The sequence below is a fragment of the Tamandua tetradactyla genome, chromosome 9 (assembly GCF_023851605.1).
Source record: "Tamandua tetradactyla isolate mTamTet1 chromosome 9, mTamTet1.pri, whole genome shotgun sequence".
Taxonomy (NCBI): Eukaryota; Metazoa; Chordata; class Mammalia; order Pilosa; family Myrmecophagidae; genus Tamandua; species Tamandua tetradactyla.
This window is the reverse complement of record NC_135335.1, coordinates 112,944,012-112,956,872: the sequence shown is the minus strand read 5'-3', so window position 1 is coordinate 112,956,872 and position 12,861 is coordinate 112,944,012. Positions and strand designations below refer to the sequence as shown.

Here is a 12,861-nt window from a genome sequence, read left to right as displayed (position 1 = left end):
TTAATAAAGCTAACAAATGGTCAAATAAGGAAATAAAGGATGTGTTGGGGGTTGTTTGTTTTCTTTTTTCTTATTTCTTTCTTTTATGTTTTTTATGTTTCTTCTTCATTAAAACAGTTTTGGTATGAACCATGATGGAATTGGAAATTCTTGTGGGACAAAAGGTCATGAAGCAGCAAAACTTATGGCAGCTCACATTACTGCAAATACCAATCCTTTTTCCTGGTCTGCCTGCAGTCGAGACTATATCACCAGCTTTCTAGAGTAAGTAATCTCTGGAGAGTGATGATGAATTGCTCCAGAAATAAGCCATTGTAGAAGCCAAATATTTAGTGCTTCCAATTTTGCATAATGGGTAGTTTAGGACCCAGTGATATTTCAGGCCATTCCCAAAATACTTCAAAATATCACTGTGGCAAATTTTTTTCCTTCATACTCAAACCATAGTTACTGAACAGATTAGAGGAGCTTGAGCAAGGATATCAGTGGGAATTGGTGAGTAGTTTTTAGAATTTTTCAATAAATGGGAAGCAAAGTCAGAAAGAATTTAGATTTATATAATTTAATAGAGCATCGGCAAAATTTTCATTCAGTGAGATGAAAAAACTGAGTTGTGTAGGTGTGTCGAAGTGTCTAATAGTAACATACAACAACAACAAAAAACCCAAAACACCCAGGAAGTGAATACTTTGAGAAAATGAAAAATTGTATTTAGTAACTCATCTTTTCTATGGCTTGGGAATTTCTTTGCTTGGCCTTTAATGTATATTCCAAGATTCTGGTTATTTAAATGTGAAGAATATAAAATATAATTCATATATAACTATGTTCAGGAAAGCAGATGTTCTTCCACATGTCTTACCTGGTCTTCTGGATGGGGCTTTGAAAACTGATAGATTTGGATCTCACTTTCTGGTTATGAAACCTTGGCCATGTTACTTAACCTTTTTTTTTTGACTCCTTTTAATTTTCAGTGTCCTCATCTGTTAAATGAGTTTAGGTGATAATACCTACCTCATAAGGTTGTTATGTATATAACTATGCATTATGCTTATATATATAAACCACTTGATAGATATTCATTAGATGGCAAATACTGTTAATTTAATTAATATCTTTAAAGTTTCAGTGCTTTATTGCACTATCATTACCTTCAACTCTTTTGTTCTTTTTTTATTGGGGAGGGGAGCTTAACTACTCTGTGAAAAAGTGAGACACATATAAAGCACAGGTGAGCAATGAAAATTATTTTTAAAACTGATTTTGTTCAAAGTTTATATTAACATGACTATTCTGTGAAGTTTAAAAATATTTGGGTATGTTCTATTCATTATTTGTTAAAATTTGTTAAAATATTTGTTAATAGCCAAGTCATGTAGTCTAAAGACGTACAATTACAGGTAAAAACAAAAGTATCTTAACCCAGAGACTTTCAAATGTCTCACATAGTGCTTTGCTCAATTAAAGATAACAATGTAAATGTTTAAAATGGGCTCTTTTGAATTAATGTAACATTAAAATCAGAATAACTAGAAATTCACTTCATAATATGGTTCATCTGAACAGCCATACTATAATGTAATGATTTTTAATCTTATACATTATTATAATATTGTCTTGCCTAGTGTTAAAATTGTATGACATGCTATAAAAATAGACCAAGTCGAATTTGTTTGTCTCTTATGGTAGTTTTTAACACAAAGTTCTGGCAGTATCATTTCTAAGATGGCTTTAATGAAATTATATTACCTAAATTCTAAATATGTTGAAGATCCGCTCTCTCCAGAAATCAAGTCGGATCTGGAATTTCTCCCTTGACTTGGTTCATTACTTTATAATGGAATTTTAGTTTGTATCATCAGAAAGACAAAGTGTATAACATGCTCAAGATGCCTGTATATTTTTGGAGTATATCCCCCTCCTTGTTTTTAAGTTCATTTTCTTTTTTCCTCTTTTCTCTTTCTGAAACATAGGCTATTACACAGACCATTTTCTAGGACCTTCTCTGTATACTAAATACAAAGACCAGTTTTGATCTCCTGCCAGACTCTGCCTAGTTGAAACACTTCAAAAGGGAATCCCTAAATTGCTGGTAAAATAGAGTTAAGAATCACCACTGGTTTGGTGAGAGATGTAAAATTATTATTATATGCAATAAAGTGTTCCACTGAATTAATGAAAATAATTAATCCAAAAAGCATTAAATCTTAATTGCCTCTGCATTTTGTATGTTTAAGCATGATTAGTGTTGACAGAGTTCTACTGGCCTTATTTATTTTGTATTTTATAAAAATGTTTCCATTATGCATCCTCATAGGAATGCACAACAATTTTAAACCATTAGTGAAAGATAGATGTGAAAGACGAAAGGCAATGGATAGACTTGGGGAAAGTTGTGTTTTTTTCCCCCTTTAATAATAAATTAAGTAACTCTGATTATAATCTGGCCATCAATAAAGGTTTTTTTAAAACACAAGACGCTTTACAATAGGTCAGTTCACTGGAGCACAAAAACATAATAGTAACTTTCTTTGTTCCTTTTTAATAATGCAGTGGCTTAATTGCTTTAACAGCTATGCATGATATTTTTAAAAATCCAGTGATATTTTGATCAGGGATTGAGGTTACATTTATAGTTTATAGTTGGCTCAGAAAGGCTCATAACATTTAATTTTAGTTTCTCTTCTCCAGAAAAAGAAATCTTGAAAGACGGATTGTTTAGGAACTGCAGCTCAGCCAACAAAATGCATACCTTTCTCTACTTAGTGACTGTGTAGGCCAAATATGATGGTGGATTTTAACAATGAGCTTTCTATGATTTATAGAGATTCACTATTCACTATGTTCAACTGAAAACGATTCCATGGCCTTTAAATGGCAATAGAATAAAGTCTCTCATGTCATTCTGAAACACTAGGTGCTACTGATAAATCAGGAGATGGTGTTTACCAACTCCCAATATTTTTTTTCAGATTTCTTAAACTCGGTGATTCAATAAGTGGTTCATGAATCGCCCAGAAGCCGTCCTGATTAAATAATAAAGAACCCATTTCCGTTAAAATGGACGTGTTATTCCAGCTTCTGATGTTTTCCGACGACGGCTTTGCAGGTAGTGTCCTTCCTATCTGCCTGCGGGACTTATTTATTGACTTATTTAGGGAAGAGAGAAAGATGAACCTGGTATTATGGCTCACACTCACTGAGGACTATGGGCTAATTTACCAGGCAGTGGAAAGCAGCCAGAAGCATTTTTCGTACATTTTCCACTACTTAGAGGTAGTACAAAGTAATTTTATGTAGTTTTCAACAATTCCGGGGGCTCTGTGAATCAACTCTTGCTCTATTTAAATTAAAGTCTGTTAAATTGTTTGAACTGTCAGAGATCCATAGTAAAATTTCCTACAGTTCCAAATTAAATACAGACTAGCCATTTTTAAAGAAAGCATGAAAACATTATGAGAGGCAATGAATGGTTGACGGCTTACCAGGAAGAAAGGTGAGAACCGAGCTACAAGAGAAGTGAAATAAAATGAAGAGGCTGACCAAGGCACTCACATTTTCTTCCTAGCAATTATCTTTGAAGATCAATATTAACTTGTTAGATGTAAAATAATCTTTATAGATGGAGCCCCCCCTTTTTTTTTCTTTCACCTGAAACACAAGAAACAGCTTGACAGGACAGATTTCTCCTCTTTCATTTATCTGACACATCTTTTGGAGACATCATTGTAACTATAAATATCTTTGATAAGTCGTAATTCCATATGGGTGAAAAAAGAACATAACTGAGTAAGCCACTGTCAGTACAGAGTTTATAGCCTGTAAACCTCAAGCTCAGTTATTTTCGAGCGCCTCAGTCTTATTAGGGTTAAAGATAAAGGCCTGACTTAGAAGAATTCATTTTCGAAGGTAATATATTGTTAGTATCATGAACTGTTGTGATAGAATAGTTTATGAGAATACTTGCTTTGTCATTGATGATACCAACCTAATTAGTTTTTTGCTTAATTTAGGTAAATCTGGACAACTTTGAGGGAAAAAAATGGGAGGTGGCATCAAATGTTAATTTTTTGTTGTTGTTGTTAAGAGACTGTTAAGATATGGACAAGGTTGAATAAAGTATTTACTTTTTAGATTGACCCACTCTGTTGTAGACTGAAAGTCTATACTTTAAAGTATAATTGTTTTGGTAAAAATAAACCTAAAATCACAATTAAGGGCATGTCCGCATGTGTTCTGGAAACAGCTAGGAGTGCATATTTTACATAGGAATCTGTAAATTCTAACTGAAGGCTGAACTCTGGCTAGTTTTTGGACCATGTAAATAAGACCTCTAAATTAGGAGTAGAGTGCATAAAATATGACTTTCCTCATGTTGGAAAGATTTGTGAAAATATTAATATACTTTGATTTAGTAAGAATTTCAAAATCAAGCAAAAGCATATTCTTAAGCAAATACTTTACATGGCCTTAGAAGCATAAACAGAAATAAAGTCTATGAATTTGATAATTATATTTCTGTAGATATTAATAGAGTTTGGATTTTAGTTGTGAAATATATGCTGCTAGGGAAATAACCCTCGTTCTACATTTTATGCATACAGTTTTGCTCTGAATAAGTATACCTTTGCTTAATGATAGCAAGTTGTTGTAGCATCTAAGAGATGGAAACTACCAATAATTTTCTTCATTTTATTTATTTGGTGAGGTCCATGTTTTCTAAATAGAAAAATTTGCATGCAACACCAAGTCACAAGCCATCATTGTATTATTTAATAAGAACATTCAAGAAGACTTATATATAATATGTCTAGTGTCATTATTTTGATAGTGGTAGCAGAAATAAGACTTAGCCCAGAATACTAAGACTTATTATGGTTGTATCTTTTAAGGACGGAAAAGCATTTATTTATTCTCTAGGGGACATACAAAAATATTAGTATCGGCATAATTTGTAATTGCCAGAAATTTGAAATAACCCCAATTTTTCTTAATAGAAGAATGGGTAAATAATTGTGGCCTGACCATAAATATAATATTAAAGAACAATTAAAATGAACAGTTTACAGAATATACATCAACATGGTTGAATCTCACATTCATAATAAAGAACAAAATAATACAGTTGCATACACACATAAACCCTTCAGTATGACTACTTTTAGGCCAAAATTAGCAGATAACTAATTGGGAGGGAGAAGTATTCAGAAAACTGAAGAAATTATTATGAAAATTATTATTTAACTACTACAAGAAATAGTAGTTACCTCTGGGGAGAAGATGTGGAATGTGATTGAGTTTGAGCACTCAGAAATTTCCTAATTTTCAGGATTATGTGACCATCTTTCAGATCCATGTTCCAAACCTTCAATAACTGTATCTGTAATATTTCACTATAGTTATTAATGACTCAGAAGTATGGAAATGCCATAGTTAGTATATTTCTAGGAGTTCAGGAGTTCAAGTAGACTTTACTTACTGGAAGCAGGACAGTAGTAGGCAAATTTTAGTAAGATTAAATGAAAAACATTTTTGTTATTTAACTCTGACTTAAGAGCTAACAAATGTAAACTATTTTATCCCCAAATGTTTTTATTAAGATTTTACTATATGTACCACATATGGTTAGTAGAAAGAAAATTTATGGTAGATTTTATAAATCCAAAATGTAAAACCAACTTAAGCCAGCCTTGCATCCTCACACCGGCTTGCCTGGAACCTGTAACAGTAGATAAGACACTCGACTTGAAGCCCAGGTCATTTGTACATACACAGCCAAATCCATTTCAAAAGGCTGTGTTGATGGGATGTTCTTAAACACATGTTCATTTCTTAAAGATCCATAAATTTTTTTGTTTGTATTTTATCTCATGTTTTGTTGTACTCTTTTATAAAAATACACTAGAATAGGAGAACAAGACTTGTCTATATATTTGAATTAAATCACGTTCTCACAAAGCAATGAATATTTCCAAAGAAGTGAAAAGAAAGTATACTTTTGGGACAAACCTACTCAGAAATTTTGACCATGGATGCCCACAATATATGGCCATCATGGTTTATAGGGACGCCCTTGCAGATGATCCTCTGATTTGGTAATTTTAAAGCACATGAACCATGAATAGAAGGCCAGTAATACTTTGAATGTGAATTTTAAATGAAGTAATTAAACTTACTTTCTCCTGGGATAAGCCAATTTTTGGTTTGCCACCAGGAAAGATTTTTTTTCTTCAGGTTATCTACCCTTAGACTCTTCTTTGGGATCCAAGTAGTTCTTCCTCGAATTTTTAAGCTTATTTTTCTGTATTCCTAAATGCAATTAAGTGTAATAACCTTTAATAGATTCTGAATTGGTGCCATTAGGTGAATATATCTTATAGTTTGTTATTATGCTGTTGGTAAATATTTTTTTTTACCTATAGGATCCTCAAGCACATTCTTTAACTATTTGATTGATTTACAGTGGTTCTTAGCTTGCTATTTTATTATTATTGCATATTTTATTCCTTTCATAAAGATGCTTATAATTATATTGTGGATAGAATATGAAATGGATGTTTTAGAAGGAGAATTGGGGGATTGAATTAAACTAATTCAATCATCTCACAAATAGTCCATATTATCAACATGGCCCTTCTATTATACCATTTAAATTTGACCTCTTTATCATTATCCCTCATAAAGAACATTTTGAATTTACTGGCAAAATTACATTTGTTTGAGGTTTGTATATCTATACAGGTTAAATATATTTTACGTAATAAAGTAAAAGAAATTACTATTTTAAAAATTCATCTAGAAATAATTTTTCTTACCAAGATATGTATCCATTTCTAAAACTAAAACAAACAGGAAATAAAAGTGTTCTGTCAAAATATGGGAAATCCCTGATAATCTCTCACACAGTAAGAACTCCCAAGTTAATTAGCCACACCCTTAATCTTGAGGTTTGCTTTTATGACACTTTTAACTGTAATGGAGAAGCTATGCCTATATTTAATTTAGGTAAATCAGGACAACTTTGAGGGGAAAAAATGGGATTTTAATAATGCCTGAGAGTTGCTTCCAGTTGCTCTTTTGTTGCTCAGATGTGGCCTCTCTTTCCCTCAAAGCCCAACTCTGCAAGTAAATCATTGCCCTACTCCCTGTGTTGGACATGACGTCCAGGGATGTAAGTCTCCCTGGCAACGTGGGCTGTGACTGTCAGGGATGAGCCTGGCCCTGGCACTGTGGGATCAACAATGCCAACCTCACCAAAAGGGGGAAAAGTAACAAAATTAGTTGTCAGTGGCTAAGAGATTTCAAATAGAGTCGAGAGGCTATTTTAGAGCTTACTCTGATGCAAGGTTCAGCTAGATGTTGTTACATGCCAGGGCTATTGCAAACTCCAACCAACAGTATTCGTGTAAACCATAAAAAATACCTTCGGCTATATCTGAGACCCTATAAAAATGTCTCTCACTAAGATTATTTTTCAGAAACCTATAACCTCAAGATCGTTCCTAGGCCAGATAAGCCCTGAAACCCAATTACCAGTCTCCAGTCTCTCTCCAAGAGCATCAACCAGTTGCATTCCACTACCCCATAATGTCGACACCCCTTTACAACATGAAGAAGTTAGAATGTCCATTGCCCAAATATCCCCAAGGAGTGGGAGAAGGATCAAAGGCTCAAAGGAGGGGGAGGAGTTGTATCAGAGAAGACAGGTTTTAACAAATGAGTATGACTACTGAATCACTATATTGGGATTTCTTTTTAGTCTCTAGTGTCTTAGTGCAGCTAGAAGGCCACACCTGAAATGGTGTAACTATAACCTGTACATACTTTGAAATTTGTACTAAAACTGCTTGTTAAAATGTACTTTAAAATTCATCGCCTTTTTTGTGTATGTTATATTCACAATAAAAAATGTTTTAAAAAAGTATTCTGTCATAAAGACTGGATATGGGTGGAAAAGGTTGTTCTCTTTTAGTCAGATACCTTTAGCAGTAACAATTGAAATGATTGCAATAGCCAATTGCAGAGTACATCTATATTAGTACCATATTTTCCATCTAAATGTTTTTATTGACTAAAAATCAAGAGGAACATACATGAAAGAAAAGGGGTATACAGAAGACAATATTCCACCACTTGGATCTTTGAATCTATCACCTTAGGAATAATATGGTTTGATTTGTCAAGGTTTTCATTTGCTGCTCTGCTTTATATTTTATGTTTAAGAATGTGATAAAATTGTAAATGAATAGAAACTCATTGTTATGCATGGTTCTTTCTTAACTTATCTATAACTGAAAATTTTGTACTGTCCTAAATAACAGTTAAGGAACTTCTACTTGTGAAATTATTTTCCTTTGGCAAAGTGGATGGAAAAGATTTGGAAAAAAAACACAAGTGCTGGCACAATTGACAGGAATGTTGGAAAAAATTTTTAAATGTTGGCATAGGAATTCTTTTAAAATTCTAACTTACTCACATGTGAAATGAAAGTAAAAAAGCATCTGTCTTATTTTATGCACACTGACTAAATAAAAATGAACAATTATATTTAGTAAAGTATAAAGCTCTTCAGACCAAGATATTCTGTCTGGCTTTTGGCGATCTTTATGTTATTTGTTCCACCGAATTAAAATATTATGTTTGAATGCAGGCATACTTTGAAAAGCAGATATTATAGAGAGAAGAGAACATTCTCTTTTCCAACTCTGATGACCCTAAGATGAAATGTGAAATTTTTGAGAGACTAAACACTTCTAATATACTTGAAGAGAATTTTTGATCTGGCCTCATATGTCATTCAGCCTATTTCTTATTAAAATATTTCAAGAACCTATAGAGATATCTCACTACAGCATCTAATTCTCTGCCCAGGTAGACGTATATCAGGACAACTTTGTAAGGGTTTAGGTTTGTAAGTATTACCACCACAATTTTCTTTTCCACGTTTCATGTTTTTAATTCTACTAACAGATGTGGTTCTATTTTCGCTGAAAACAAACAAGAGGCTTAGAGCAATGTGCGATTCTCTTTTGATCCCTTCAGAAATTAGTTTAAATTAATGTTTTAAAGGCCAACTTGGCATTTCAGACTGTTGTCTGAGATGCTTTTGTTGTGTCTTGGTGCTGGAAAAAAAAACTCTTTGGAGCTCCTATTCAGATGTTAGTAAATCTATCTGTTTTGCTGTGTGGTTATTTATTGGTAGAATATATTGTTTTCATGCATATTTGTGAAATAAAGAGCTTAATACATGGCTTCATAATTGTGACTGAAACAGTTCATGGAGTGCCTTATTTCCTTTGACCCTTTGTGTTGAACAGTTCAGGCCGTGGCACTTGCCTTGATAATGAGCCTCCCAAGCACGACTTTCTTTACCCAGCTGTGGCCCCAGGCCAGGTGTACGATGCTGACGAGCAGTGTCGCTTCCAGTACGGAGCAGCATCCCGCCAGTGCAAATACGGGGTAAGAAGTTTTCATCCTCATGCTCAGCCTTTTTCAGTCCTTTCATGACACAGATATTGAGATGGGAATCATGGTGAACACAGTTTAGCTTTAGAAACATCATTAATGCCAATATGGCTCCTTTTCTAATGTCATTTGTATAGCATACATTTCTAAATGTTTGAGTAATCCTGAGTTAGACGAGTTTCAAATTTCTCGTGTGGGATGCAGGTAGAAATTTAATTGTTTCTAACCTAGATATTTATTCTTCAAGTCTTGAGTTTATGATGTTAACTTTATTCTGTCATTCGAAATGGATTTGAAATTCCTACTTTTAAAATTAGGTTAAAGGCTTTTTGTGTTGGTTAGGAGGCTTTACTTTAATTTGTACTTTTAGTACTGAGTCATTTCAAGTTGCTGTATCTACTGCCTGTGTTCCAGCACAATTGAATGGGGACAGGATGGCATTAGTCCAAATAATGAAACAAGAGAAATTGCTGTGAAAAAGAAAATGTAGGTGTCATTTCATGACAGCCTACAAAAGTCACAATGTTTATAGCAGAAAATGTAGAAGAACATTCCTCTTAAAACTTCACAGAGATAGATTTCAGTGTCCATTATGGAGATATGGTCATAGTAGGAACACAGTATAAGCATGTTGAATTTAAAAGTAGGATTTTAAAATATCAAATTGCTGCTCCCAAACATTTCAGGTTTAAAAAATAAGTTAAAAAAGATTTTTAAAAATTTTAATGCTTGGTTCCTATTTTATACAAATAGTGTTTTAAATCCCTTTTTAAAAAATGATGACAATAAAAGGGAAAGTTTTAAGGTAATTAAGACTAAACAATATACTCATTATACTGTACCAATTATTCCTGTTGGGTACAGCACAAAGGGAAGTGATGTTTAAATGTCCCTTAGGTGACAAGTATATTATTATCCTTGGTAGGCTTTTGGCAGCACATTTTGTGCACTAGATTTAAAGATTGTGTGCAACTATTTGACTATCCAGAGTCTTGAAAAAGCATCGGCCTTTCTTGTTTCTCTGTAAAGGGTCTTTACTTGTACTTTATTTCTTATGGATCTTTTTTCTTTAGATTGTTTGTTCCCTCAGGAAAAGTCCGTCAGTCTTTAATCACAGTTTTTTAATATGCTTGCAGGATGAAATTCATGATCAAATGAGATTAGGTATTTCTATCATCTCTCATTTCTTTGTTAGTAAGTGAAATAGTTAATCTACATTTTTGTTCTCTTGGAAATTGAGTTTTAACTCTACTTATGATTTTCTATATCTGATCATTTATAATATCAGTTTTATAGGATTTATGGCTGCATTTTTAAAAAAATTAATTAATTTAAAATTTGTTCTGAGTCTCCTGTCTTTTTATGTTTATACATCATTCATCTCAGACTAATTGATTTGAAGTGAGCTTAAACACTAAGAAATTGTAGATTTTCCGTTTATTTCCCTCATGTTCTGCTTTTCGGTTTTATTTCTTTATGTTCTATGTTTATAAAGACTTCTGTAATAGGTACAGAAAATTGAAACTCCTGGAAAAAGACATTAGCATTTTACAATCTTGTACAATTTCATGTATTTTATCATGAACATTTTCACTTTGATTTGTGGCAAAATAGTGGTTTTCCTAGACTTACATACTATATGAAAATGTATTTTTTTAAAAGCTCTATTTTCATTCACAAAGTTTCTCGAGTCCTAATAGATTCTTTACAGTCATCCCCACCTCTTAAACTCGTCCCTGAAAAAGTTATGTTTACACAGTTATTAGCACCCAACCCCACATTGGGTTTTATCTGGTCAATCTCTATGGCTTTAAGAGGATTCTGACTACCACTTCAGAAAACAATAGTGGTTTTGTAGGTGGAAGTCCAGTCAGGTAACACTTCAGAAGGCATTCTTCAGATAGTAGTGGAGGGAAAACAAACCAGTCCCCAGTTTAGATAGCTGTCTGAGTGCAGCCTGCTGAGAGGAACTGGAAGCACATTCATGTTGATTTGGGAGAGCTGCACTGCAGCCTCTGGGGCAGGATTGGGAGCAGATACTCCTGGTGTGGAGCATAATGAATTGTTCCTCTCTCAACTAGGAATTCTTATGTGATGCTAGGGAGGACTTGAAACAACTGCAGAATGATCCATGATGACTGCTGCGGTCATCATTTTTCCATCTCTTCCACTTTGGTAATCATTTAGTCATTGCTGATAGTACCGGCATTTACATCTGTAGTTATGAAAAATCTTGCCTGAAATCTTTTTGAATAGGTTCATTAATATCCATGTTAGTCACATTTGGGAATTTACATGAACATTTTTCTTTTTTGTTTCGATTCAGGACATTTTTCACTAGTACCCATATATATCATCTATTTATGTTTTCCAGGTGTTCCTAAATTCCTACAGAAGTAGTGAAGAGATTGTAACAGCTATACATTGAAAGAACAGAACAGTGCAGTACAATATACAGAGTAACATAGTTGTATAATGTAGTAATCTGCAAATGATATATAGTTCCTGGCATTTACATAATGCCTTTTGAGATGATGCTAATACTTTGATAAAAATCGTAATTATAGTATTTTATAAATGGGGAAACTAAAAACACAGGATGTGGGTTTTTTTAATCCCAAGCTAAAAATAAAAATCTAAATCTGTCAATTCTGTTTTTTCTGGGTATAATAATTACATTTAATAAAATAAAGATAGCAGATGTGCTTTATTTCAAAAGACATTTTTTTATTGATCTTTCATTAGGTGATGCCTGCTTGTAAAAATCTTTTCAGAGCTCCCCATCTTGTCACAGTCTTTTTTGGGAGAGAGGTGATAGGGGAGCTTTCTTAAACGTATTCCTTAAAGTATTTGGAATGTTCTAAGTTGCAAATATCATTTAAATTCAACTCTAAATCTTGAGTATTTTCTTTTACCGTATATAGAGCATTATGACCTCATTAAGGTTATGACCTCATATGATGCAAGCATAGGCAAACAGCTTGCAACGCCAGATCTCCACTAGATCATCTAAAAAAAAAAATCTGCTGGCTGGATTAGCAGATTTCTAAGGGGCCTTGGAAGCTTCCTGGATGAAAATACCTTGTAAATAAAACAGCAATATCGTATTCCAATAAATGCGTCTCTGCCTATTTAAGGTAACAAACTGCTTCCCATAAAGCCCTGTAGAATCTTTTGTTTCACACTCTTCCACTCTCCGTTAGTTTTCTCTTTCTTTTTAGAAAACAAATATTAAAACTGAATTAACAAAAAGCATAGTACAGTAATAATAATTTTACACTTAGTAAGGAATTCATAATTAGTCTATGTATTACAGTGGCTCCTGGTGATTTTTGACTGCTTTTCAAAAAGCACAGATTAATTCAGGATTCAGTATTTCCTTATTCTGTTCCTTCA

General features: G+C 33.2%; 1 protein-coding gene across 1 annotated transcript in view; it reads left to right on the top strand.

Moving 5' to 3' along the window:
- The window catches only part of ADAMTS6 (ADAM metallopeptidase with thrombospondin type 1 motif 6), a 361,538-nt gene that overhangs the window by 235,306 nt on the left and 113,371 nt on the right, over positions 1 to 12,861 (top strand). The window contains exons 9-10 of the mRNA XM_077117302.1: positions 118 to 264; positions 9,318 to 9,459. Of these exons, the coding sequence (XP_076973417.1) occupies positions 118 to 264; positions 9,318 to 9,459 (289 nt within the window). The remainder of the gene's footprint in view (positions 1 to 117; positions 265 to 9,317; positions 9,460 to 12,861) is intronic.